Genomic DNA, 27,488 nt, shown 5'->3' on the forward strand with positions numbered 1-27,488 from the left:
AACGTTGCCTTACCATTTATTAAAAACTATTTACAACACCAGAGTTACAGACGTGACATACTTTGCTTCCCGTAAACTGGCGGCGGAGGAAACCGGTGCAGCTTTGGCGCTGCGCCGCATCCGGACCGGCGCTGATGGATCACGCAGCTCGACACCAGGAAGGCAAAAACAGGAGGATGGAACTTGAAAAACACACACTTGGGGAATAAGACGCAGCGGAGGAACGATGGGACAGCGCGCTACTCGATTCAGCTGTTTGGCAAAAAGAAAAACGTCCTCGATCGCTTTTTAAAATAATGAAAAAATACATTTTGCAGCTTCAGGCAGTTCATGGTTTCAACGTGTCGCAGAATCTGGCGTGAATCAATAAATAACTTCTCTAAATAACTTCTCTCCAGTACAGCCACGCGCTCTAGAAAATATATATGTGTATAAAAGCGTGAAGTATTCTAGATAATGTGACGTGAAACAAAGACGGGATGGTTTTAGAAAGTGCCGTGAGCGAACACTTTTTTTTTTTTTTTACTGCGTCAAAAATGATTTGGAACAGTCACAAAATGATACAGAGCTAACAAAATAAAAAAAAGTCCAGTACCTCTCAGCACGTGTAGTTTGTGATAACACACATTTTAAGGTATTTTTAGGCCGGGCTGCTTTCCATCCATTCACTTACAATTCAGATCAAACTGCGATAGAAGCTGAAGAAATTAATCGCGTTTATGATGATTTTTCAGATTGATCTCCTCATGCAAGGAGCTTTATTTATATATTTTTTTTAAAAGTGAAGCGACATGATTACACTTGTCACTTTCACACTTAAAAAAAACAAACGTGCGGATTATGAGAGGATATGTTAAAAAAATATATAATAAATTATAAAAGTTTTGGGGAAATACAGTCATTCGCCTTTCTTGCGCTTTAGTCCTCACATTCTTCTTTCTCTCCCCGAAGCCCGGCGCCAATATTACCCACAATGCATCTCACGAGCCGCCGGTTCACTTTTTTTTAAATAAATGCCAACAAAGTCACCGGCTGCAGGAAGAGAAACTGCAAAAAAAAAAAAAAAAAAAGCTCTTGGGAAGATTCAAGGATGATCTCGCACCTTGAAAACAAAACCACATGCAAATGACGAGGGCAACTACCACCTCTCACCAATTAGTTTGAGTAAAATGTTTAACTTATAGTATTGCATTTTTTATAATAGCATTTGGGTACGAAGACTGAACGCGTCTTTTTTTTTGGGGCTCAAAATGTCGTCAAACCGTTACGGATCAATATTAATGGATCATTCAGGACGAGAAACTTTTCATGATCTATATTTTACCTTTAATGGGAAGCAGAGGAGACGTTTGTGTAGCTTAGCGTTCACATTTCCCACACGGCGACGTGGATTCTGCAAAATAAGACTTTTACTTGGGAGGTTGGTTAAAAACAGGCGACGCCCGATCCTTAAAAAAAAAGTATTCACGCCGTAGTACCGAGCACCATGGACGCCTTTTCCAGGCGGGATACTTTATGGATTTAACGACAACAGAAGCAGACGGAGGTTGTCCCCTCGGTACGCAGCGAAACCGGTCTCCGACACAATAAAACACCCCAAAAAAAAGAAAAAAGAAAAGAAAAAAAGATGTTTAAAAAGGTCGTCTCGGGTTCGGTTGCCTCAACGAGCTGAATGATGTCGCCGCGTCGTCTTCTAGCGAGGAGAAAAACGCTGGCGACGGCGGAGCGGCTCGGGCGGGTTTCGTCCGGCTCAAAACGGACAAATTGTCAGAGCTCGATGGGCGGGGCGGGGCGGGGGTTCTTCGTCACGTGCTGAAGACGAGGTGATGTGATGAAGACGCATTCAGTCGGGCCGGTTCAGAGCAAAGTCCGAGCGACGTATCGAAGGAGACCTCCGTGCCGGAAGTGGGTGACGTCCATCTCCGTGTCCAACAGCGCGGTGACGGAGAAGCACTTTCCTTGGCTGGTCTGGAGGAGAACACAGGAACCGCTTCAGTGAAACCGGTCCAAACTGGTTTCATCAAGAGGATAGGGGACTGAAACGAGGACATGAAAGCCGGCCGCTCACCTGGACCGCGAGCTGCTGCCGGGGACTCGGGCTGTCGGGCCGCGTGACGCTGAAGCGCTCCTTCCCGCTGAGCTCCAGAGAGTCGGCGCTCTCTCCGGGGAGGAACTGCAGCGGCAGGATGCCCATCCCCACCAGCTGGCTCCTGTGCAGCTTCTCGAAGCTCTCAGCGATGACGGCGCGCACTCCCTAGAGGGGGGGGGGAGAGAGAGAAAGAGAGAGAGAGAGAAGGAGGGAGAGAGAGAGAGAAGGAGGGAGGGAGAGAGAGAGAGAGACGTCAGGGGGGAGAAAGATGAGCACAACGAGGAGATCACTGTAACGCAACTGCACTGTGTGTGAGAGAGAGAGAGAGAGAGAGAGAGAGAGAGAGAGAGAGAGAGAGAGAGAGAGAGAGAGAGAGAGAGAGAGAGAGAGAGAGAGTGTGTGTGTGTGTGTGAGAGAGACTGTGTGCATGTGAGTAAAAGAGAGAGACAGAGTGTAAGTGTGTGTGTGAGAGAGAGAGAGAGAGAAAGAGTGTGTGTGAATAAGAGTGTGTGTGTAAGAGACAGAGTGTGTGAAAGTGAGAGAGAGAGAGAGTGTGTGTGTGTGTGTGATTGTGTGTGTGTGTGTGTGTGTGTAGTTCACCAGCAGGTAGGGTCCTTTAGCGACCCAGTCCCTGGAGTTTCCCGAGCCGTAGTCTTTTCCCGCCAGGATGATGAGAGGAACGCCGTCTCTCTGGTAGCGATCAGCCGCCTCGAAGACGTCCAGCTGAGGGAAACAAGAGGCGGCCATGTTGTCGTCTTTAAACACTGCGCACGGCGCCGCAGCTCACAGACCACAAAATAAATCCACCTCGGTGAATCACCGGCATTTGAAAGGTTGTGGCTCACCGTCTGGCCCGAGGGAATGTGCAACGTTTTGGGGCCCGGTTTGCCGATGAAGCGGTTCTGGAGCTTGATGCTGGCGAACGTTCCTCTGGTCATCACGGCGTCGTTCCCTCTGCGAGCGCCGTACGAGTTAAACTCCCTCGGCGTCAGGCTGAGGGAGGCATTCAGAGAGACGCCGTTAAACACGCGACACCTCAGAGTACGTCCTGTTGCTTCTGAGGAACATTTCTTCATCAATATCTTCTTCTACAACCTCGCCGTGGACGCTGAATTAAATAATAAAGCGTCTCTAGTCCAGCGAGGAGGACCGGCTGCAGCTCCACCTGTAATGAACGATCACCGTGGGGTCCGACATCTGGACTCACCGTTTGCTCAGCAGGTACTTGGCGGCGGCGCTGACCCGAGCGATGCTGCCGGCTGGAGAGATGTGGTCCGTCGTCACTTTGTTACCGAGGAACAGCAAGACGTGAGCGTTCTCTATCGACGGAGGAGGAGGAACCTCTTTACTCTGAGAGGGCAAGGGGGGGAGAGAGAGAGAGCGAGATGGAGTTAAACAGAGAGAAGGGGAGAGAGAGAGAGTTAGAGAGAAAGTTACAGAGAGTTAGAGAGAGAGAGTTAGAGAGAGAGAGTTAGAGAGAGAGCGAGATGGAGTTAAACAGAGAGAGGGCGAGAGAGAGAGAGAGATAGAGAGTTAGAAAGAGAGAGAGTTAGAGAGAGAGAGTTAGAGAGAAAGTTACAGAGAGAGAGAGAGAGAGAGAGAGAGAGAGAGAGAGAGAGAGAAAGAGAGTTAGAAAGAGAGAGAGAGTTAGAGAGAAAGAGTTAGAGAGAGAAAGTGAGTGAGAGAGTTAAAGAGAGAGTTAGAAAAGAGTTAGAGAGAGAGAGTGTTAGGGAGAGAGCGAGAGTTAGAGAGAGAGAGAGTTAGAAAGAGAGAGAGTTAGAGAGAGAAAGTGAGAGAGAGTAAGAGAGAAAGTTAGAGAGCGAAAAAGAGATTTAGAGAAAGAGAGAAGTGATAGAGAGAGACAGAGAGAGAGAGAGAGAGAGATGCGCAGAGGAGGCGCTGATGGTCAAAACTGCGTCCGTCTGCATTTCTGGAGACTCGGTGACATCATGACTGGAGACTCACCAACTTGCTGAAGAAAGACGGGGAGCGGATGTAGGTGGACTTGTGATCCCAGGGGAAAACCACAGAGTCTGGACACTCAATGTTGTTCCAGAGGGTGTTCCCTTTCTGGAGAGAGAGAGAGACAATCTCTCATTCACTTGATTTAAACTGAAAAGGACGTATAATAATGAATAAAGATGGGTCGTGTCCTGACCTCCATCCTTCCCCTGAGGTCCTTAAAGATGGAGCAGATGACGGTGTCCTCCTCGGTCTGCTGCACCTCCTCCCTGGACGGCCAGATGTCACAGAGATACACCTCCTTCCCCTCCGAGGTCACACCTGCACCAACCACAGGACGCTCCATGTTAAGTCCCAGATTACACAGCGGGTTCAGCCTTAAACTACCCACAATGCTCCTCTGTTCCTCTGCGGCTGATGCGTGTCGGCACAAGACCCAGAATCCCCTAAGTGTTGCCTTCCCTGTAATCATCCGAAAGCCTCAGGCTTTTTTCCTGAGAGCAAGAGCTTCGGAGCAGCTCCCTGATTTGCGCCATCATCTTACCCAGAGGCTCCTTCTCAAAGTCGATTCCCACCGTCCCGGCGAGAGCGTACGCCACCACCAGGGGAGGGGAGGCCAGGTAGTTGGCGCGCACGCAGTGACACAGGCGGCCCTCGAAGTGCCTGTTTCCAGACAGAACGCCGCAGGCCACCAGGTCGCCCTGAAACACAGCGGAGCGTCAGCGCCATTGTTTCTTCGTGACGGTTGAGAGCCACAGAACAGCTGGAGGGTCGAGTGCACGGCGGGAAGAGAGAGAGAGCTCTCACCTGTTTGATGGCATCCACGACGGCGTCCGGTAACGGGGCCGTGTTGCCCACGCAGGTGGCACAGCCGTAACCGCTCACCTCGAACCTGGGGAGGAGGAGCGAGGAGGAGAGGAGAGCGGAGGGGAAACCCGGCGTCGTTGAATGAAAAGGAATTAAATCATTCTGCATTTTCTTTTACACGCAAACGCTAATTTTGATCTTTGACCGCCTTCTATTTTACAAAACTCAACAGGGGGTTTTATCGTCCAACCCACACGGAGAGCATTGTTAGAATTTGACTTTGAAGTCCACTTGGAACGACACATTGTTAAATTGATACATTTCATTAAATGTATCAATCCGCTCTCTTTTCACACTTTCATGTCTATTTTTCGTCACATGCACTGAAGCATAATCTGCATTCGACAGCCGTTTGAATCGCACAAATAATCCCCCCGTATGTTTTTAACTTATTAGCCGTGTCCACATGGATTGTTTCTGTGAGTAAACTCATTTCCTGTTTGCACAGCTGACTGCTTTTGATTGGACGTCGCTACAGGAGTTTCCTGGCAGCACATTCCTTTGTTCCCGAGTAAAAACGCCGGTTTAAAACAAGCTTGAACTTATTCAAGACTTTGAAAGTGTATTGCAATAAACATGTTTGTTATTGTTAGATGTAGCCAGAAATGTGGGTGGACAAAATAATAGAAAACACCTCAACTCAACAATCCAACAGCGCCACAAACTAAATCCTCCAAAATGATCAAACCAGAGCTGAGCAAAGTTAAACCTATGGTTCGGGTTTATCTCAGGTCAATGCCCTGCTGTTAAAGGGGCATATGTGTGTACGTGTGTGTGTGTGTCGTCACTGTGCACACACACTTACCCTAGCTGGCTCAAGTAAGGCAGGACTCCACTGGTATTGAGGTAGTGAGTGACCATGCCGCTTCCAGGAGCCAAGCTGGTCCGAATATAAGGCTTGACAACAAGCCCCGCCTCCACAGCCTTTTTGGCCAGTAGACCTGTCAATTACAAAAAAAAAACAAATGTTACGCGAAATAGCCGTGACAGCGAGTTTACAGACACAAAACAGGGGATTCATTTTGTGAAAAAAAAGCAGAGCATTCGTAGTGTGAGAGAGCAGCCACGATGAGATTCATGCTGAAGTGAAGGGGGATATTTTCAGAGGAACTCTGCACTTTTACCTGCGGTCAGCATGACAGACGGGTTGCAGTTGTTTGTGCAGCTGATAACGGCGGCGATGACCAGCGAGCCGTGGGCCAGCTGGTACTCCTGCCCACAGTGCAGGAAAGGAACGCGCGTGTCCTGCTTCTCCTTCGAGACGTGGAAGCCTTTGAAGCCGACCTGCAGCCGCACCACGGAAAATAAAAAGCACTTGTTGGCGTTTATTTTGAAAATAAAAGCCATCACCCAGAAGGTTGAGTTGCACTTCTATTTAGAAAACAACAACATGGGGAGGCTTCACAGTCTCAAGGCGTCAAACTTTATAACTCATTTCATCCTCGACACCGGACCAGATCTACTCCTCTTGTTATCACCTTTCACAGTAAAAGCTCTAGACAAGATATATGATATTTGCACGCGAGTATTTAAATATTTGTCATGCTCCCGCTGTGTCAACGTCCTTAGGGCTCTAAATAAATTCTCTTTGTTTCAAGGAGTTGCTTTCCAAAAGCTCCCGAGTATCTTTGCCTGCATGTGCACTTGGTTCCTCTCCTAAAGAACAGAAGTAGACATGAATATATAAAGAGTCTCATTGTGGATGTTTTGTCACCTTCTCGTTCAGACAGCTCTGGAAGTCTTCTTTCATGCTGCTGACCGCCACTCTGTCCTGAGGCCTCTTCGGTCCGCTCACATAGGGCACGATGGAGCTCAGGTTGATCTCAATCACCTGCACAGAGATGAATGGATGTATCTTTTACTTTATTGTGAAAATATTATTCCCCTACCGCTGCTAATGTTGTAAATATGGCTACTATGGCTATCAATTGTCAGTCCCAGTCGCTTTGACCCTCAAGGTTTGACGCGTTACCTCAGAGTACTCAGGGTCTTCTGAGGGATCTTCATAGCTTCGGAAAAGTTTCACAGCTTTCATGTAAGACTCCATCAATTCAAGTTTTTTCTCTGTAAAATCTGGAAGGGAGATTACGACGAGTTAGTTCGCTAACACTTGGACTGAATCGGGGTACCGCAACTCTTAATAAGCGGCATCGCTTTTGCCGACTCACTTGTCTTTTTAAAGTGCTTGAGGGTGACTTGGTCGATGGGGAAGTAGCTGACGGTGGCGTTGTACTCTGGGCACATGTTGGCGATGGTGGTCCGGTCGGGAGCCGAGAGCTGGGAGACGCCGGGTCCAAAAAACTCCACAAACTTTCCAGCGATCCCGGCTTGCCGCAAGTGCTGGAAACAAAAATGTAGGAGACACATTGGTGCACACCGAGAGGCAAAGAGTAAGCACTCTTCCTGAAGAATTGTGCCATTTGTTGCTTCTTGCAACACTGATTGTGCGCCGCAGGTTTTAGTAGATAACCGTTATTTTTTCAATGCCGCTGTCCTCGACTAGTGAGGTGTCCATATTTTGGGCGTCTCACTTTTCGAAAAAGGAAGAGCAGTGTCACCTTTGTGATGCCGAGGACGATGTCGATGGAGGTGGTCAGAGGTTGGATGGAGCCCACCAGTTTACAGCCCACCACATGAGGAAGCGTGAGGGACACCGGCTGGCCCAGCATCACCGCTTCCGACTCAATTCCCCCAACACCTGGTGGAGGCAAAACATGGATAAAAACGTTTTTTTTTTTATAAATCAGCTTGCATTGTTGACAAATATGTCAACGACTGGTGAGAACTTGTCGTTTACCCCAGCCCAAGATGCCCAGGCCATTGATCATGGTGGTGTGCGAGTCGGTTCCCACCACACTGTCAGGGAAGATGAACCCGTCGGTGACCTGGATCGCTCTGGACAGATACTCCAGGTTCACCTGGTGGACCGCGCCGACGTCCGGAGGAACCACGTTCACGTTCTTGAACGCTTTGGAACACCACTGACAGACGGGGAGAGGAGGAGGAGGAGGACAGAAATGTGACTCTGTGTCCCAGTCAAAGCACCAACAGCGTTTTCTTCTGCTGTCTCAAGTGGGAGACACCAAGATATTTAAATTTGCCGTTTGCTGTACCTTAAAGAACTGAAGCCTCTCTTTGTTTCTGCTGAGTTCCACTTCCTGGTTCTTCAGCGCCGTTTCAGTGCTGCAGAGATGAGAACAAATCATGAGACTTGCCGAAGAGGAATTATGTGTCAATCAGTGATAATGTCAATTCATTTGTTTAAATAAAAAAGGCATTAAACGGCTGATGTGGTGAAATTTTTGCTAAAATGGCCCAAAGTCACGTATGTAGTTAGTCAAATGAAACGCACGTTACAGAAGCCGAATTATGTCGTATGAGAAAGGAAGAAAATGACCATGTGAGGCTGTGAAATCAATTCATAAACGTCCCATCTAACTCAGTCGAGTCAGTTCCAGTCGCCGTAAGGAGCAATAAATAAACTGCGTTAATTTTTTTACAGGCATACTCACTCAGACACCGGCTGCAGGTGGAAAGGGCAGAGGAGAGGAGTGTTCTCGATCTGCTGGACCGAGGCCGCGGGTCGACCAGCGGAGGCTGGAGTGTCGCTGCAGGTGGCTTTGCTGCAGGAGCCCCGCTGGCCTCCACACTGTGAGCCTCGCCTGGAGGGTGTGGCACGGGAAGGACCCTGGCTTTGGATCGGACCGTCGCCTCCATCTGCACCTGGGTTTGGGGCATTCTGTATGGCACTGTGGGTAAAAGAAATGAATGTTATACAATAGAATACATCCAGATTTCTATCAATACAAAAAAAGGCCACTTCGGAAAAGTCTGTGTGTACTTTGATGTTCTTACTTTCTTTAGCTCACTGTCAGAACATAAATAGGAAAAAATACATGCAAACACACCATTTGCTGTAGTCAATCTGTAATGAGTGGTCTACGATGAGGTCTGTGGGGCATTTAGGGTTGACCAGCCCGGGGTCCCCGCCGTGTTTGGCCACAGCATCCCTCATGGCTGCCAGGTCCACCATGGCAGGAATACCACTGTCAAAGGACACCAGGGGAGGGGAAAAAAATAATCATCCAAACCGTCCTTCATGGATTTATAGGAATATCATTCTACTGCAACTAAAAACATGAGCGAAATGATGATATTAACAAGTTCTTTACGTAAAAGGAATGAAAAGAAGGATCACGACGAAACGAGATCTAATACGCCGACTAACATCAGCTGTTTTAACCAAAGTCTCCTTGTGAAACTCACGTGAAGTCCTGGAGAAGGACCCGCGCTGGAGAGAACGGCACCTCGGTTTTATTCTGCTGCTGCTGCCAATCCAGAATGTTCTGGACGTCGTCTCCTTTTGTGTAGACGCCATCGCAGTTACGGATCGCTGCCTCCAGTAAGACACGGATGGACAGAGGCAGCTTGTCTACACAGGGAAGCAAAAACAACAACGTGCGGTTTAATTTGCTACACTTAATGTGTAAAGGAATCATATTGTTTATTAACCCCTCACTGTCCTTGTTACAGATATAAAAAAGGGCTCTCGTAGGTTAATTCAACAATTGAATGAACATATATATAAATATATATTCACAACACCGTTAAGACTGCTGTTTACATATGCTCTTCGAGACTTCTCATATGTTTACACTGCTATCTTATGTTGCGACACACCTGTGGTAAACACAGCTTTATGATGCAATAGCTCAATATGCCAACATTGATTTCTACTGTACGACGTCGTACGACTTCTTATACGTCGTGCAGATCCGTGTAAAATAAATGCCACCTGGAATAGGTCTAGAAACAGGGATGTATGTATCTAAATATGTCCTATTTCTTTTAGTCAGAGGGGCTGAACTCACCATATCTGAGATCATTTAGTTTCTGTGGATTGAAGAACTTGATCCTGCCATCGTTCAGGGTGTCAATTAGATGGCTATATGGGTGCTCTGCAGAGGGAAAACAAACATTTAGTTATGCAACCTCAGAACTGTTACCAGGAAAGGTGATATCATCAACTGTTTGTCTTTTTGGCTAAGTAAGTCTATGTGCAGGTTGGACAGGTTTACTCCACAAGACTTTAAATTCAAATGGTAAAATATACATACATACATACATACATACATACATACATACATACATACATACATACATACATACATACATACATAGTTAGATTAAGAGAGTGGAGATCTCACAAAAACAAAACAGTCTAAGCGCGGGCAACTCTCAAGTGGTGTCGAAACAAAATACCAGGAGGCTTCGGATTTTCTGAGCTGTTTATGAAGAAACTTATTACATACCATATTGTATTAGTGGTTATAAGTAGCTAAGGAGAATGTCAACAACTATAAATTAGACTGTACCGTAAATAAGCTTCTTGGATAATGTAACAATGAACAAAGATGCATTTTGAGCAAATTCTCTGATCTCTTTTTTTCCTTTGTGACCTTTATTTAGCCCCCAGGTGTTAATCGATGATAATATTCTACTTTAAAACTTGGTGTAAAAACGAAGCGAGTGCTGAGCGCCAATGGACACAGTACTCTTATAAAATCGTAGCACAACTCTACTCCCTGGTCTCGCAACAGGACATCAACACGCTGTACCTTTGGCTCTCAGGTTACTTAATTTTAAACTAACAATTGTTGAACAGAAACTATATAGAATACCCTTGACTTAATCTGAATTGACTATTATGTAAAATAATTATACACATTGTATTTTTCTAAAGCGTGTACTGTAGGTTTGGTTTCCTAAATCCTACCAAGCATTCACTGAATAAATAAGAGGAAGAATCTCTTCAAGCCTCCCTGCTGAAATCCATCATGCAGAGGTGAAACTCATGGGGAAGATGTGAGCACACACACACACACACACACACACATCACATAACTGCTTTGGAGTAAGTCCGACAAATCTGATCAACTAATGTGAAAGACAAACAGGTTTCATATATTTTTCATCTGCAGCATTTCCACTAATCATTTTCACCATCGGTGAGACAAAGCAAGAGTTACAAGAGTATTATCATTGCTGCCATGAGAAACCGGCAAAAGAGCTAAGATTGTATAACCTTGATCAGTTTAACTAATCAGGCATAAATGTTTTTGAAACACAGCTTTTGTCATCGTCAAATCCTGGTTGAAGAATAGCGTCTGTGCCCTCAGCAGCATATTAAGAAACAAAATGTCAAAATGTATGCTAAACAATTTGCACATCCAAAGCCAAACATGCTCATGCATTCAAGCTTTTCAGAGCAGCTTGCCCTCTTTTGCTTCTTTTTTCCCCCATGACATCAACATTTTCTATTTACCTACATCACTGTGATTCTTTGTCAGCAAGTGTTTTGCATAACTGTATGAGAAAAACTAAACACTATGACCCTGATGCAAAGCAGGCCGAATGGAAAACATTCAGATTCATATGTTACTACTTGACCCACAACAAAGACACGCTGGCTGATCACTGGTGAGATCATGTAGAGATAAAATCATTTTTGGGGAAGATGGCTACACTAAAAAACCCAGACTTGTTAAAAAAAAAACACCCAATTATTGTGAGGCAACTTATCTGTCAAATATTTGATATTGAGTTTGCTTTCACCGACAATGTCATTTTCACCACGGCCTGTGATCCCACTTTCAAACCGTTTTTTTAGGGGTTGAATTATAAAACAAATGCTCGTCTTGTTTGTACACTTGACTTGAGACCAACACGACTGTTAACACGCGTATGGCGATGACATGTTGACGTGGTGCGAACAGTACAAGTGTTGTCGACGCCGTCAGCGAACATCCTCACACAAGAAACATCTCTCCCTCGGTGACACGGTGCGGCAGACAGCCACACGGCTAACGTTCAGCTAGCTGGTCCTTATCGTGGAGCACACGCTCTCGCTTATCGTGCTACAGGCTGGACGCCTTGACGTGATAAGGAAACCCAAGGCAATGAACGCTAACCCTAAGCACACGGTTTACGTTTAGCTAGAGAGTAGGTAAAAGTTGTGACAAATCTTTGCGCTAAGACAAGACATGTCTAGCTTTCGGCGTCAGCTAGCTAGGTTAGCTAGCTAGTTATACTGTGAATATCGCCAAGCTAGCGACCGTTTTAATAACACCTATAACAGAAAACGATATCCATTTTTAAGGGTGTTTTTTTTTTTAATCGATTGCTGTCTTAGAAGACATGGCTACTCGGATGACAGTTGACTATGTGAGGGTTATCAGAAGACAGCTCTTTACCTTCGACTGGCGGAGTCAGCGCCATGATGACTTCTGAAATCAACACGACCCGTTTTCGTGACTGCACTGGGCAACACCGAGCCGACCAATCAGAGCACGGATATTAGTTCGGCCACGCCCTCTCGACATTTCCTGAATTAAAGAGAGCGCCTCATGAAGGTGGCTATATATATATTTATATTTATGCACAGTGTGAGAAGTTCACAGTGTCTAAAACTAATTACAAAAGGATGTATAGAAAATACATTTTTTTTAAAGATGCAAAATACTGTATATGTAAAATCCTTTTGAATTAAAAAATACGTCTCACGTGACCGTACAGATCCTTGCAGATGCCTTCACAGCGCCTCCGACTTTGTTTGCGTGTTCCAAATATCAGCGTTGCAATGTAACTAAGTATATTTGCTGAAGTGCAGCACTACAATACATATTTAAACAAGTAATCATACCGGTAAAACTCACACATACTCACAACACAAGGTTCAAGGTTTAATTTATTGCCATTGTACAATACACAAGGTTGCACAACAAAAACACTGTTTGTACTCTAATTTAAGTACATCAGAAAAACACAAAAAAAACCTGTACAATACACTAGATTAAATCTGAGCAATTACTACACCACTGCTTCACGTATAAACCCATTTCAATGCTTCGTCTGTTGTTGGTCGGGCCTTGCTCTTGGAAATTCCTACGCTCGAATCTTGCCCTGAACGCATCATCGTCCCCATAACCAGCTAAGTAGCGTTACCCAACAGTAACCGATAACCGTTACAGGGATCACCTGCACGAAGAAACTAGATTCAGACTTGTTTTTAAACTAAGAAAAAGTTAATTATTCCAATAAAACAACGAAGCAGTAAAAGAAAAGAAACTATGACCTTTCACCTTTGACATTGTTTGTTCGTAGCCGTCGATAATGGGCGGAAGACATGGTCCACCTTGTCGCGGAGCTGAGGGACAGAGTTTAACAACAAAGCAGCGAGCAGGAGGCGGAAGGTGAACCCGAGCTACAGGTACGTTTAGCTAATCGTTAAAACTCCCTTCTTTCTCGTGCTTTCCATATCGCTCGTGCTGTTAGCTCGCGAACAAACAGCTCGAGTACACGGACATTGCACGTGCTCCCTCCCCCCCTCACCAACCTCTGCAAAAAACAACAACAAAAATGGTTTATTAGACGTTCACATGGCAGCGTTATGACACGATGCCCGCGGACTAATAAGTACTTAGTTAGCTAAATGCGTGACGTGAGTTACGGATGAAAGGATCACACTAGATGTTGTGTGTGTTTATAATGCGTCGAAGCCTGAGGCAAATGGCTGCGACTCTGCGCATGTTTAACTGATTGCACAGGAAGCCGTTTAGGTCCGTCAGGTTCTTCCGGCTTTGACTTTTTTCAATATTACAATTAATTAAACGCATCCACAACTACGCTATTTTAACAATGCAGCATGTCATTGATTCTGTGTGTGTGTGTGTGTGTGTGTGTGTGTGTGTGTGTGTGTGTGTGTGTGTTGAATGTGCTCAGACAGCTCAGGTATGCCTGCTCAGAATATGGCTGCAAACAGTTGGAGAGAGAAATTTACTTAGTTTATTATGATGGCCCATAAAAATCAAGGTCATATATATATATATATATAAACAAACAAAACGGGAATATATCAACATTTCTTTGAGGTTTTGTGCTGGCACTCTGAAAACATCTGCAAGTATATTCTGACATGTTATAGACCCAAATGATTCAATTAAGATAGATAATAATAATTTCCAGATTCATATTATTTCCATCATTAATTAGTTGCAGGCTTATTCAAACTATCTAATGTGCGAGAGCCCTGTGTTGTCACACATATAGAGACTGATTTAGTGTGTTATCTGGTATTGCAATGTCTCTTGACAGCTGTCTTGGGATCAGTCCAAATTTGGAAAAATAATGAATGAATATTTTCGTGAACCCAGCGTGAGGCTTGCGTCTGATCCCAGAGCTTCGCTGACGCTGTTTGCTCTCCTTAACAGGTTTGATGGCAGTTGGAGGGCAGACGACCGTAGATGCGTGGCTGTAGGGGTGCGGCGCTGCTCTAGCCGGCACCATGCTGCAGAAAGGTGCGATCCAAATTATCGAATGGGAGGACCTGGACAAGAGGAAGTTCTACTCCCTGGGTGTGTTCATGACCTTGACCACCCGGGCCACCGTCTATCCGGCCAGCCTCATCCGCACCCGGCTCCAGGTGCAGAAGGGAAAGGCCCTCTACTCGGGCACCTTTGACGCTTTCTGCAAGATCCTGCGAGCGGAGGGCGCACAAGGCCTCTACCGCGGCTTCATGGTCAGTACGCTCACGTTGATCTCCGGACAGGCGTACATCACCACCTACGAACTGGTGCGCAAGTACGTGACCCAGTACACGCCCAGTAACACGGTGAAGTCGATGGTGGCCGGAGGGGCGGCGTCCCTGGTGGCCCAGACCATCACCGTGCCGATAGACGTGGTGTCCCAGCAGCTGATGATGCAAGGCCAGGGGGAGCACCTGACCCGGTTCAAGACCAAACCCAAAAAGATGCTCACGACGTCCAAGCGCAGCCTGACTTTCGGGCAAAGCCGCGACATCACGGTGCAGATATTCGCAGCTGACGGCTTCAAGGGGTTTTACAGGGGCTACGTGGCATCTCTTCTCACGTACATCCCAAACAGTGCACTCTGGTGGCCTTTTTATCATTTTTATACAGGTAAGTCGACACCCTGCCGCGTGCATGGAACGGTTGACTAAAACCCACAGATGCACTGGCCGCACACTGGTTTATACATCCTTTTTTTTTCCCGTTCCCAGAGCAGCTGTCCCTGTTGGCGCCGAGTGAGTGTCCCCATCTAATTCTGCAGGCTTTGGCAGGACCAATGGCAGCGGCTACCGCCTCCACCATCACCAACCCCATGGATGTTGTTCGTGCTAGAGTACAGGTAAACCCCCCCAGAAGACACTATGGTGCACCACATGAACGCAAAAACTTCAGATGTGTTTGCATTTACGATGAGATACAACTACATTTAACCTTTTGTTATTATGTTATTACTTTGCCGGGTGTCACATTGAGTCTATGGCTGACTGAGTGGACGTTTTAATGGATACAGCATGTGATTTTTTTATTTTTAACAGTTACCTGCAACTGTAGGTTTGAAGTATCTGTAGGTTAAAGTATTTGTCTCTCTAACCTCCGGGCTGCAAGGTTCTGCTATTATTAGACTCGCTCTACAGGACGAGAATGAATAAACAAACACAATTTTTAAGTGAGCAGCAGCACTCAGATTGGAGTATGCACAGCTTATGAGAATTGCTTACAAGCCAAAAATGAGTTGGTTTAGAGAACAACGCTCATTAAATTCAGAAATCTACAGAACCAGGAAGTAAACTCTCTGTTGAATCGGCGTCACAGAATCAGCGGGGTGATCTCTCAACACCAAATGCAGCTGCAGTCAGCTCGTTCGCTCTGTTGCGACACTTCCTTTAGTCCCTAACGTTACTCAATAGTGCGACAGGCTGATTGGTAACTGATGTTTTTGTCGACACAGTTTTTTTAAAGTTTCTCTTTCTTGTAGACGTACGCATCGCCGTGTGTTTCATTCAGTTGCAATCACAAACAGAACTTCTAACTGAACTTTGCTTTGGACGAGGCCTCGAAGCACTACGCACCATAAATATGAGTCGACTATAACAAGGTCCATTGTGGAGCTTTTTTTGGTCTTATAACACAATCATCCTCAGCAGATGGTGGCCTGTGTGTGTTTTTTTTGTAACTTTTGCGTTGTAAAAACACGTCTCCGTTGCAAAGTTAATTCTAGAACTTGGATAAAGAGGAGTCGATGAAACAATCTTACCATAAAAGGTCCGTTTTAATGGCCGTTCATGAGCTTGTGATCGTGTCACAATCCATCCCGATGAGACCTTCTGGTCTTCATCTGCGAATAAAAGAGGATTCACGCGTCTGTTGCAGGTGGAGGGGCGCTCGTCCGTCAGCGAGACGTTCAAGCAGCTGCTGGCGGAGGAGGGCATCTGGGCGATGACCAAGGGGTTGTCGGCCCGCATCATTTCCGCCATGCCCACGTCGGTGCTCATCGTGGTGGGATACGAGACCCTGAAGAGGCTGAGTCTGCGAGATGATCTGGTGGAGTCCAGACACTGGTGAAAGGCCAGAAGGGAACCCGGGGACAGCCTCGAGCCCGACCCACACACACACACACACACACACACACACATGTACGCACACAGCCAAGTAAGAACTTTTCACCCGGGAGACGACGACAACAAATCTGTGACTCGCCTCGGATGTAGCCGCTTTCCACACACTTTTTAGATCTGTTTTAATGTGGCCGGACAGAGACACAAGAAATGGGAGTTACCGGCGTCGTGACCGTGTCTTTTTCGGTTGGTCCGACTTATTTTTACTGACCTTTTTTTCGCTAAATGGTTTCTGTAAAAAATTAAGATACAAGTGAAAAAATGTTCCACATTTTGCTTTAAATTTGCCCTTTGGAAAAAAAAAATAGTTTTCTAAAATCTGAGGAAAATTGCTTCTTAACGAATAGTAGATAACTCAAGTATCTTATGGCTATCAATACCAATATTGAATGATTGTTCCAGTATACATCTTTAATACTACCCCCCCCCCCCCCATGTCATACATACATGGCATCAAGGCAGCCTAAGATTGTCACTTGATGCAGCTTTTGAAGGTTTTTTTATGTTTATAAATGCAGTAAATCCCAGTACGTTTGGTTTTCATAAGAGAATTTGTGACAAGGCCAAAGAAGAGCAGAGGAGTTTGATATCTAATGTGCATTCCAGTGAAAACTTTGTGCAGAGATGTGAAACATCTGCTCACAATCTCACCTTAGTTTTAGGTCATACATTAAGTACAAATAAGATTTATTTAATGAGAGCAATGCCAATTCTGTACATCTTCCAAAGGTAAAACTTAAGTTGGACTTCTAAAAGCATATATATCACAAAAAAAACCATCTCAAGAGCCCTTTCTGTAATATATGAATCTGTGTCATGTGATTTATTTACCAGCTATCTGAAGTCAGGGTTGCAGGTATGATTAATTGTACTAGTCAAGTTAACTAGATAAGTAGGAACAGGCCGGTCTTTCTGCTTCGTATTGTCTGTGTAAATGTTAAGTAGAAAACAAAAGTGGAGCTTAAGACAAAACGCCTCAGGTCAGATCGCTTAACGAGACGTGGGGACTTGCCGCACATTATTTACAGGCAAATGTTTGGTCACAGGACAGAAACTACTGGGAGATGGTCCGCTTAAAGCGGACACACGGGGAGAGTAAAAGCACACCAGCAGACACAACTGAACTCCAAAAGTTCATTTCATCAACACGGCCATATGTACACGCGACGATCACTGCCAGGAAACGCACCTCGGTGAGGTTTGACACTGGTGTCTTCTTTCTTTTGCACAGATGTGAACTGATGCGATTTGATTCTGAAAAGCAAAATGTAAAATAGACTTTTGTGCCGTTGTGGTGGAAGTGCTACACAGGTATTTACCGAGTGGCTGCCGTGTGCGCAGTTTCAAGGACTTGTTGAAAGCACAGTTTGATGCGTTTTCGAGCTTGGAGAACTTCTGTACCTTCGACGAAAAGTAATAAAGATTTCTGGATCACTGCGACTAGTTTGAGTGTATGTACGTCATGAAGATAATACCCTTTGTTTAGGACTAGTTATTACGAGGCTGCAGTGCACCTGCTGGGCCACCAGAGGGAGCACGACCTCATCGACACTGCTGCTAAAAGAAGCTGCCTCCAAACCTGTTTCTGCACCTTCCTCTGCCACAATCTTTTACATTTACTAAATCCTGAAGTAATGTTTCCAGATTATGAAGCCACAAAACTGACAAAAGGCAAGTAGTAGAGTCAGAAATCTAGGTAAATGGATCAAATAAAATGGTCACTAAGACAAAAATAAGTAGTTTGAATTTATGGTAAAGGCCTTTTTTTATGATTACATTTTTAACTGGAGATTAGAGAAGTAAAAAGCCATATTTCACCCGCATCTGATATTTTATTGCCTCTAAGCCTTTATTGTATCTGTACAATTAAATGCAGATCAAATCCTTGGACGATATTTTTTTTTTTTAAATCTCAGGCCGTAAAGTAAAACAATACAATAGAAATATTAAGTACAAAAACAACCCTTTTATTTGACCGTAGTGGGCCAGTGCAAAACCCCCCCATCACATTTACAGTGCGCCTCCCTCTCTTCCCCAAACAGCGGTGTAGATCCTCCCGTACAGGACGACGTCCGTCACATGGGGCAGTCGTAGATGTGGATGGAGCGGTCGTCTCCGGCCGAGATGATCTTTGAGCCGTTGCTGTTGTACTTGACGCTCCACACCTGAAGGAAAGAAGGAAAAAAGACAGAAACCAAAAGGCCGAGAATAAGACTTGAGTGACGAGAAAAATGCTTTTCTATAATCACAAAAGATTTCACATTATATAATATTATGCATTGTTTGTTTTTTTTCAAACGTCTGCATTACGTTGAAGAAACGGAAGGCAGTTGGAGCACAAGTAAAAAACAGAGCGGTCATAAATGGTATTCTTTGATCTTGTTTACAAAAAAAGTCACTCAGCGGTGCAGAGAGCTGAGACTTCAAAAAACAAAGGCTACATAGAAGAACAAAGCGAGGCTAAACAATACATTTGCTGCAAATCGTCCCTTAATATCTTCTGGGGTTGTTTCATGACGACACACAAAAACAATACAGCGGTCAAACCGCCTCTGATCTCCTCTCCTAAATGTTTCATTTAGAGAACAGCTCAACCTCCCCACAGGCGTCTGCAACCAGGCATCTAATGACAGCGGGGTTTTATTGGTTTAGCCCGAGCTGAAACCTCAGAGAGAGGCGGGGGAGGGGGGTCATGTGAGGGGCCTCTCTGTGACGTCGGCCATATTGATTCCTCCTCGCCTCCAACACATCAGCACCCACAGCTGATGGATTTTTCTCACTTTGAATCCGATTATGAAAAAACACACGCAGAGGTTTTTCTCTTTGTCACCTGGTCTTGATGGTCGAAGAAAGTGTTGATACACGCTCTGGTGCCGGCGTCCCAAACCTTCACGCTCTTGTCGGACGAGCTGAGGGTGGTAGCACAGGAGAGAGAGATGGGACGCGGTCGTTAAGCAGTTCATGTGACGCTCAAAACGCCGCGTTGCCTGAAGCCGACCTGCTCGGTGTGTTTTGGCAGAGTGAACTGGAAACTTTGTCTGGAAACAACAGCTGACAAACGGTTTCACACGGCGGGAGTGAAAGCCTGGGAGCGTCGACGCTACGCAAAACACAACCACTAATATGCACGCAAAGAAGGCAGAAGCTCACACACAAGTACTGGAGACAACATTATGATGCATTTACAGCCGCTCGGTCCGTTTCATTCCTCTGTTTTGTTTTGAATCTGTGGCGTTTGGTTTTTACCTCGAGACAAAGTGGGTGTTATCTGGGGAGAAGGCGACATTAAGAACCCAGGATCCATGTCCACTCAGTGTGCCGGCCAGGTTGGCATGTTGCCTGTAAAACAATTCAAGATTCAAAATGTTTTTACTGTCACGTGCAGAGAAGAGACAGTTATTCTGTACGATGAAAAGCTTATTTTGCTCCGTCTGCCTAACACAGAATTACAATAAACTTAAGGTAAAAAAATTAATCAGGCACAAAATATTAAAAAAATATAACAGTAAGGTTAGGGGACAATAAAAACAGCTGAAAGTTAAAAAAAAAAGAGAAAACAAATGTCCTAAAATGTTCCTTCTATACTGTTTTGTGTTTAAAATGTGTCATGTGTAACACTGGTGCATCTCTCCCCTCCCGTGTTCGGTGTGTGTGTGTGTGTGTATTTTAACCATGTATAATGAGCATCTTTGCAACAGAATACACTTCATCCACAAACTCATCAGCATCCACAAACTCACACGTCGTATATTTTGATGTAGCCGTCGTCGGAGGCCGTGACCAGCAGCTGAGAGTCGGGCGAGAAAGTGAGGGATCTGATGGGCATGGCGTGCCCTGAAGAGAGAGACAAGTCACTTAGTGATCAATTAATCGACTAAAAGAAAACACATTTCTGTTTCATTCATTCAAGTTCGCTAAACATTTCCCAGCCTGTGTGAATGTGAGTATTTGTATAAATCTAACCGCAAAGTCTGTGGTCGCTATTTATTGTATATTATTACGTTTAAATCAACAAGAAAATGATTTACAGTATAACTGGTCATGAAAACAATCACTCGTTGCAGCACGAGATCCATTATTTATTACATGAACCGACCTTCCAGTGTGTGGAGAAGCTTTCCGGTGGCGATGTCAAAGATGTTGATGATTCCATCAATGGCGCCGCTGGCCAGATATTTTCCATCAGGGCTCTAAAAAGGGACAAAAAACAGAATAAAACCAATGGCATCAATTATAAAGACAACTTTCAAATATAGACACAAGACTCGATGAGCTACTGCTCGTTCTAAACGCATTTATTTAATTTTTTTAAAGCATTGGACCCAGAGAGAACGGGTTCACCATGTTAATAGAAGGAAGAAGAAACACAAATCAAGAAGAGTTATCGTAAAGACGAGGCACCGAGGAGACGCCACCCAGCCGACCGAAAGGACGATTTATGGTTCCTTACGTAAGCTATGCTCAAGATGAATTTCCCTCGAGTGTCCAGAGAATATTCCTTCTTGCCGCTCTCCACACCGAAGATGTTGACCTTGCCGTGGTGGCTTCCTGTGGCGATGTGTTTGGAGTCTGGGGAGAAGGCGACCGACCAAGCGTCAACTAGAAAGGAGAGCAGAAAGGAAGCGAGGGAAGGTTGAGCATATGGAGCTGGGTCTTTGCAGGGAAATGTCTATTCGAACAATGTTGTCTGCAGCAAACAGAATTAATAGGATGCGTCTTCTAGATAAAATGTATTTTATTGTATTTTTTCTACCGTCTTGTAATCAAACCTTTAGCTAACAAGCCCCAAAAAAGAGAAATAAAGGTTTCACATTAACATGAGTTACTTCTGAAGGCTTATACTTAAATACACAACGTCCCAAGAGAGGGGGAAAAGAAGGTCTGCAGTCCACTGACCCAGACCGACCGCTGAGTGAAATGGAGCGGCACTAATGGGAGGTGACATGACATCAGATGAAGTACAGCTCGCTTCAACATGCAGAACAACAGAGAGGTTTCTTGCTGCGCTACACAGCAGAGCAAGACAAGCTGTCCTCCCCTGCAGGTTTGGTTTTATACTATACAGAGTGAAAATGTCTGATGTAGTGACCTTATTTGAAGACTCAAGACAAGGCAGAATAAAAAAACATTCATAAAGGTCAAATCAGCTACCTTTATTTTTTTATCAGAAGTGTATGTTTAGGAGCCGAGTTATTCAAAATGAGGGATTAGACTTTCTCTATAAAAAGGAATTCTCTCGGCCCGGATGTATTTAAAGATCATCGAAGTCAAATAACAAGATTTGAATTCTTTCTGCCACAACAAATGCTTCAGAAAGCAGTGAGCATTTTCAACCGGTTTTGTTCTTGAAGATGAATTTTTTGTTATTCTATTTTCTATTTCTATCCACCAGGGACATCCCCTGTGCAATCTGCCTTTTAAATGATCCGAGGGATTATTTTTATGTTTATATTGTATTCCGCATTTTATCCTTAGCATTCTATTTGCTGTGTTTCCTAACTAACCGCCTTTTGGTGAGACTTTTTCTTATTTAATCTTACAGGCATCAGTTTGATAAATCGATAATTAAGTTAAAAGGTAAAATACAAAACCACAAGTGACATGAATTTAAAAGTACTCAGAAGGCAAAAGCTCCCTTATTCAAACTCTAAGATAAAATATAATGTATATTTAGTTTAGAAGTTAGATATTGAGTTGAGGGCAGCATGAGCTTTCTCCTCAACCCGTTATCTTACCTCCGAATACAAATTAATTAAAAGAAATGTCACTGATCCTCTCAGGCCCAGTTGTACCTGGTCCAGCGTCCATGGACCTGATCTGTTTTCCAGAATCCAGGTCCCAGATACGGATGTGAGCGTCGAGGGAGCTGGAGGCGGCAATGGCTCCGTCGTGACTGATGTCCACCGACACCACGCCCAGCTGGTGGCCCTCCAGAGTCCACTGCAGCTCCAGCTTCTCGTCTGACCTGCAGGATGAGTGTGAGATTATTTGGGTCACGTAATGTCAAATATACTCAACCTCTAAGGCAACACATTCTTAAAAGTGCTCAGAAACAAAACAAAAAAATATCCGCAAATCAAACTCTGTTTGGCCATGTAGTGAAAGATTTTAAAGATTTTTTTGAAAATAAATAAATGATGTGAAAACAATCCAGATGTTAAATAAATCCAATGTTACAACAGAAGAAAAAAAAACCAAAGACAATATTGTGCAAAAAAAACACTCACCATTTCCAGACTTTCACCAAATCATCTAGTGAGCCGGTGATGATAGTTTCTGACCCGTCAGACTCACTTTTACCCCACGCTGCTGTCCAGATAGCATCATCGTGTGCTGAGAGGAAACAAACATGAGTTAAAACGTGAAGACAGTGAGTACAAGTGAGGTTTATTACCAAAAACAAGCAGGGCCGTTATAATTGTCGACAAATCCAATGAAAACAACTACAATTTGTTAGTATTTCTCTGAATACTATCTGACTGTTGTTCTCAGCTCCAAGCCTGCTTTTTACTAAAGATTTGTATATTAAAAACACAATCAATTTGTTATAGGGTTTGTTGACAATAAGTCTTATAATGGGGGACAAAGGTTTGAACGCAGGAAAAAAGTAGTGGTAGTAGTTCTTTCTGTGGGAAATTACTGTTGATTTATTACTTAGTTATACAGGGATATCTGTTCATCTACGTTGTTACTCACCGTGTTCTTGCTTAAAAAGAATGCTGTACTGAAATAGAAAACACACACATGTCGAGTAAGTATTTGAGGTCTTTCCCCCAGAAAACAAATACAGTGAGCAATATGTAGGATGTAAATGTGAGACTATCGGTTGCTCACTTGAGTGCTCATTTTCTTGGTCAGTTAGAATACCTCACTTTCACCTGAAAACAACAGTAAAGTGTGTCAACTTTGACAAAGCAGGAAAAGTTCATTTTAAAAAATCTTAGTTGTCAGTAGCTCACATTAGTTTTGCTGCTGAGCAACACAGTTTATATATAATAGCTTAAACATGTATAACCGCCAGAGTAATGGGAAAACAACCACATGAATAAAGAATTAAACTGCAAGCTCACAACACAGTATTTGTGTATTTGCAGACCAAAACACCACAGCTAACGGGGGCTAGCTGTGACTAGCTGCGGTTATCACGACAACAAAGTACAGTTTGCTGTATTAACAGTTACCAGGGTAACGCACTATCTCTATTGGTGATTGACCTATTTAACTATGATGTAAAATGCGCACACGTACCTTCAAATCGCCTAATAAGATGGTTTTTTTTAATTTCTGAAACTCGGCGATTTACATGTGAGACGCCATGACAGCTTTCGACGTAACTTCCGGTCTCCTTCTTCTTCGTTTGTTACTAAATGGTTGGCGAATAACAGCCGAACCGCACTACCGCCACCAGCGGCGCTGTGGAGTTAAACGCAATTACCTACTAGCTAAAAACAAATTACTCGTTAAAAAAAGAAATTTGAAATTGTTGATCACACGTAAAAACAATAAATAATAATAATAAAGGTGTTTTAATCAATATATGTTTGTAATCATTATGGTAGAAGCATTTCTTTAACAGATAACTGGAATGATTCTTGTGTAAATCAACCTAAAATGTTCTCATTTGTTTACTTAAGTGTTTCATTGACACTCCAAATTGCATTCAGTTATATGGAATTAATCTTATTATACATATTTCTACCCAAACTTACAGCCTGTGTGTAAAAAAGTGATTTTAGAAACTGATTTTTGGTAGCTATTTGACTTTAGATGAGCTCCATGCCTGTCTCTTGCCTGTCTCTTATCCTAAAAGTAAAACCTCTGTTGTGCAGATAGAAAGGCAAACCTGCGCCAGATGAGGATAGGGAGAAAAATAATCCAATATTTTTGACAGTTTGCTGCAGCAGCAGTCTGAGCTCCACACACTCAAACATGGTTGTCAAGATAAAGTTTCACGAGAATGATTGCAAGTCGAGAAAAGCAAATACAGCCAGTGTGTTTTAAATAACTCCCGAAGTAAAGCTGAAATGGGCAGTTGTGTTACAGAGAAAGGACATCAGTCTGAATCTCCTGACAGTCTCAGTAAAGAAGATGAGAGATGTCCTACTTAGAGCGGTGTTTGTGTTACAAACCCTTTGAATGTGATCATTTATACTCCAAAAACTCAGCATCTCACGCGGTGGTTTATTCTTGTATAGGGCGGAAAACTCTTTAAAATACCAATAAACATGGTCACAAGATGCCAAAACCCTCATTAGGCCTTAAATAAATAAAAAGAAACATATTTTGGGCGGTTGGCAGATCAATACATAGCAAACATTCACACAGTCTTTTATAAATACTGTTGTGAAGACTGTGTAAAATGTTGAAATATAGGATCCCAATTGAAATAAAAGCAAATGTATTGCTGCCTTTTAGTGGTGTAGTGATTAATCCCTCGCTAAAACACATAATGTTGTGGTAAACAGATATTTTTAAGTGTCTATTCATTTCTTTGTCAACAGTTATCCTGTGAAGAATCCATAATTGATACAGTTGGGCATTTTTAAGAAGCCTAGGCAACACTTTATGTGTCCTTCGTAAGCAGTGACACAAATTTAATAAATAGGTTATAACCATGTAATATGTGTAAGCAGATACACGTTAATTAATTAATGAAGTATATGTCAGTAAAAGCCCTCCAGTGCTGTGTGAACCCAGAGAGCCAATGGGTTCAGTTGTTATTGTTGACCAATACAATAATAGCAAAATACAACTTCTTTAAATCGTAACATGTATACTTTTATTCTCTTCTTTCTGTTTCACTGCAGGATGAAACTGAGCTGGTTGTTTTCATGGATCACGTAAATCATCCATCATGGACCGACTTCTTTCTAACGCCATGATAACAACCAGATTATTAGTAATACTTTTTATATTACAAAAGCTGTTTTATCAACATTTTCCAGTTATGTGATTGTACTTTTACATCCTTACCAGGGAGGAAAATTAATCTCCAAAAAGCAATTACACGAACACTTAAAAGGTCAAGCTATCCTCAACCATCAAAAAATGTCCACGTCCATGTGCTTGTATTTTTCCTGCAGGCAGTAAGGACGCTATTCTCAGCCGGGTGACTCATTGGTGTGTTCAGGGAAATAATAATCTGTAATGAAGCCAACGTAATGTCATTAGCTGAAGCATGATGAGGGGAGAGGCAAGGAGCCGGACTTCTGCTGTCCTCATCTTTTAACATGACAAAATTAAATGATCTATCTATCTATCTATCTATCTATCTATCTATCTATCTATCTATCTATCTATCTATCTATCTATCTATCTATCTATCTATCTATCCATCTATCTATCTATCTAGCTATCTATCTATCTATCTATCTGTCTAATCATTCTGTCTGTAGATCATTTCGAGGTATTTCTGTCGAGTCTATTTTGGCCTAAAGTAAAAAACAAACCCTCTAATGCTTCTTTCTGATTGAACATAGAGTATGAATGGATATATTTATGGTAATATTGAGATGAAGATTAAGAAAACTGGTGGAAAGTCAGAATCAAAGCTTCGTCCTGCACAAACTAACTTCTGATGACGTCACAGACGATATTTATAATGTTCTTCAGACGTCTGAACCTCTTCGTCTCTCTGCTCTGACACAATAATTAAATATAATTGCAAGAGGTCTTTAAAAAAAACGTCAGCTTCTTATATAATCATCATTTGACTACTTTTGGCTTCTAAATTATCAGTCGAGTCTGATTATGGGATTTAGTCTTTGGTGCACTTTGTCAATGGAAATGTTGGAGATAATATAAAAAAAAGTGAAACTTTCAAGCCGAGGTGTCTGTTTCTAAGAGGTTTTGAGTTATTTAAATCCGTCCTGTGGAAACTATTTCAAATCCAACATTTGCATAATATGTGAACTCTCTTAAATAAGTTGCATGCGATGTTAAATACTGAACTACTTCCTACACTTCCTCTTGACAGACAAGGTGAATTCAGACTTCAGTGTTTTGTCTTCATTTTGCTGCAATAAAAAAAGCACAAACACCTTGTAAACAAACATCTTTAGTGTCGCTGTAAACAACTATTGTGACGCTCTAAACCGTGGTATCAGTAGTCTCTGATAACAGAAAGTCTGGATAATTATATATTAAATATGAAACTTGTTTTGTTATTTTGACTTTTTGAAAAATTCCAATCGATCAACAGACAGAAAAAAACTGTAAATAAAAAATGATCTAGAGGAGAAAAGTATACGTTCTAGTTGTATAAAGTGTACTTTATTGAACCTTTATAAAAGTTAAAATAAGCTAAAATGCTTCTTTAACACTTTATATCACTGAGTATATGTTAATGTACAACTCTACTTATTATTTATATTCAGCGTTAAGCTGACATATGTACAGCGTTTCTTTATGAAGAAAAACAAGCAGATTATTAGTAATACGGTGATGTCATTTATAACTTTCAACCATTTCAAGAGAAACACTTTGTTAGATTACAGCTTCACTTCCTCTGGATTCATCTTCATAAACTTCACCTTCTGGTCCTCCAGCTCACCTGCGATGGGTTGAGGGTGAGAAACCTCATGTTCTATTTGACACAACAAATCAAACTAATGCATAATTAATACAAAACAATGGATGCATAATGAAGATGTACTTCTTCTTTTTTTTAAAGCCTGAGGGGCGAAGCAACAACCAAAACATCCAGATGATTCATTATCAGCTCAACAAAGCTTCTCTTTCATCCATGTGTGTGTTGCAGGAATGCTTTCAGGCTCATTTAATAAATAAAATAAGTAGTATGTAATAAGTTTCACCATTTTAGTCAACAATGCAGAACAAAGAGTAGCAGCGGAGAACCCACAAGTTCAAGAGGCGGCAGAAAGCCCCAAATGATAACACGTTAAATAATAATAATAATACATAATTTATACAATACAATGCAATGTGTTTGTAATACATAAACATTTCCCTGTTAATGTCTGAGAGGGATCAACAAGCACACATCGAGATTATTTATTTTTCGGTGCAATAAAGCAACTCTTTGATATGTTTTGTGGTTTTGGAGGAAAATAAACAAAACTTTCTCTA

At 43.1% G+C, this 27,488-nt stretch overlaps 3 protein-coding genes across 3 annotated transcripts; 1 reads left to right on the forward strand and 2 right to left on the reverse strand.

Moving 5' to 3' along the window:
* Positions 1-12: 12 nt before the first annotated feature.
* ireb2 (iron-responsive element binding protein 2) lies at positions 13-12,214 on the reverse strand. Its single transcript, XM_068602345.1, has 22 exons — positions 12,172-12,214; positions 9,790-9,876; positions 9,185-9,350; positions 8,827-8,964; positions 8,431-8,667; positions 8,032-8,101; positions 7,716-7,899; positions 7,477-7,616; positions 7,087-7,258; positions 6,891-6,991; positions 6,633-6,749; positions 6,043-6,202; positions 5,724-5,859; positions 4,859-4,943; positions 4,596-4,752; positions 4,248-4,372; positions 4,055-4,159; positions 3,297-3,439; positions 2,935-3,082; positions 2,690-2,812; positions 2,069-2,254; positions 13-1,968 (listed from the first exon to the last, which is right to left on the reverse strand). Exons 1-22 carry the CDS (start codon positions 12,194-12,196, stop codon positions 1,858-1,860), a joined length of 2,916 nt encoding a protein of 971 aa, XP_068458446.1. The 5' UTR covers positions 12,197-12,214; the 3' UTR covers positions 13-1,857.
* A 681-nt stretch (positions 12,215-12,895) lies between these two features.
* Positions 12,896-17,837, forward strand: slc25a44a (solute carrier family 25 member 44a). The gene is made up of 4 exons (XM_068603912.1): positions 12,896-13,187; positions 14,188-14,895; positions 14,997-15,124; positions 16,156-17,837. Exons 2-4 carry the CDS (start codon positions 14,262-14,264, stop codon positions 16,345-16,347), a joined length of 954 nt encoding a protein of 317 aa, XP_068460013.1. The 5' UTR covers positions 12,896-13,187; positions 14,188-14,261; the 3' UTR covers positions 16,348-17,837.
* Positions 17,838-18,346: 509 nt separating this feature from the next.
* skic8 (SKI8 subunit of superkiller complex) lies at positions 18,347-23,744 on the reverse strand. The gene is made up of 11 exons (XM_068603204.1): positions 23,649-23,744; positions 23,235-23,278; positions 23,097-23,124; positions 22,628-22,733; positions 22,193-22,365; positions 20,851-20,999; positions 20,497-20,590; positions 20,141-20,234; positions 19,647-19,739; positions 19,231-19,309; positions 18,347-18,565 (listed from the first exon to the last, which is right to left on the reverse strand). The coding sequence occupies exons 2-11, from the start codon at positions 23,244-23,246 to the stop codon at positions 18,476-18,478; spliced, it is 918 nt and encodes a 305-aa protein (XP_068459305.1). The 5' UTR covers positions 23,247-23,278; positions 23,649-23,744; the 3' UTR covers positions 18,347-18,475.
* Positions 23,745-27,488: the final 3,744 nt, after the last annotated feature.

Source organism: Clinocottus analis, unplaced genomic scaffold, assembly GCF_023055335.1.
Source record: "Clinocottus analis isolate CAN_PGR_092001 unplaced genomic scaffold, fCliAna1.0.p SCAF_6, whole genome shotgun sequence".
NCBI classification, from domain to species: domain Eukaryota; kingdom Metazoa; phylum Chordata; class Actinopteri; order Perciformes; family Cottidae; genus Clinocottus; species Clinocottus analis.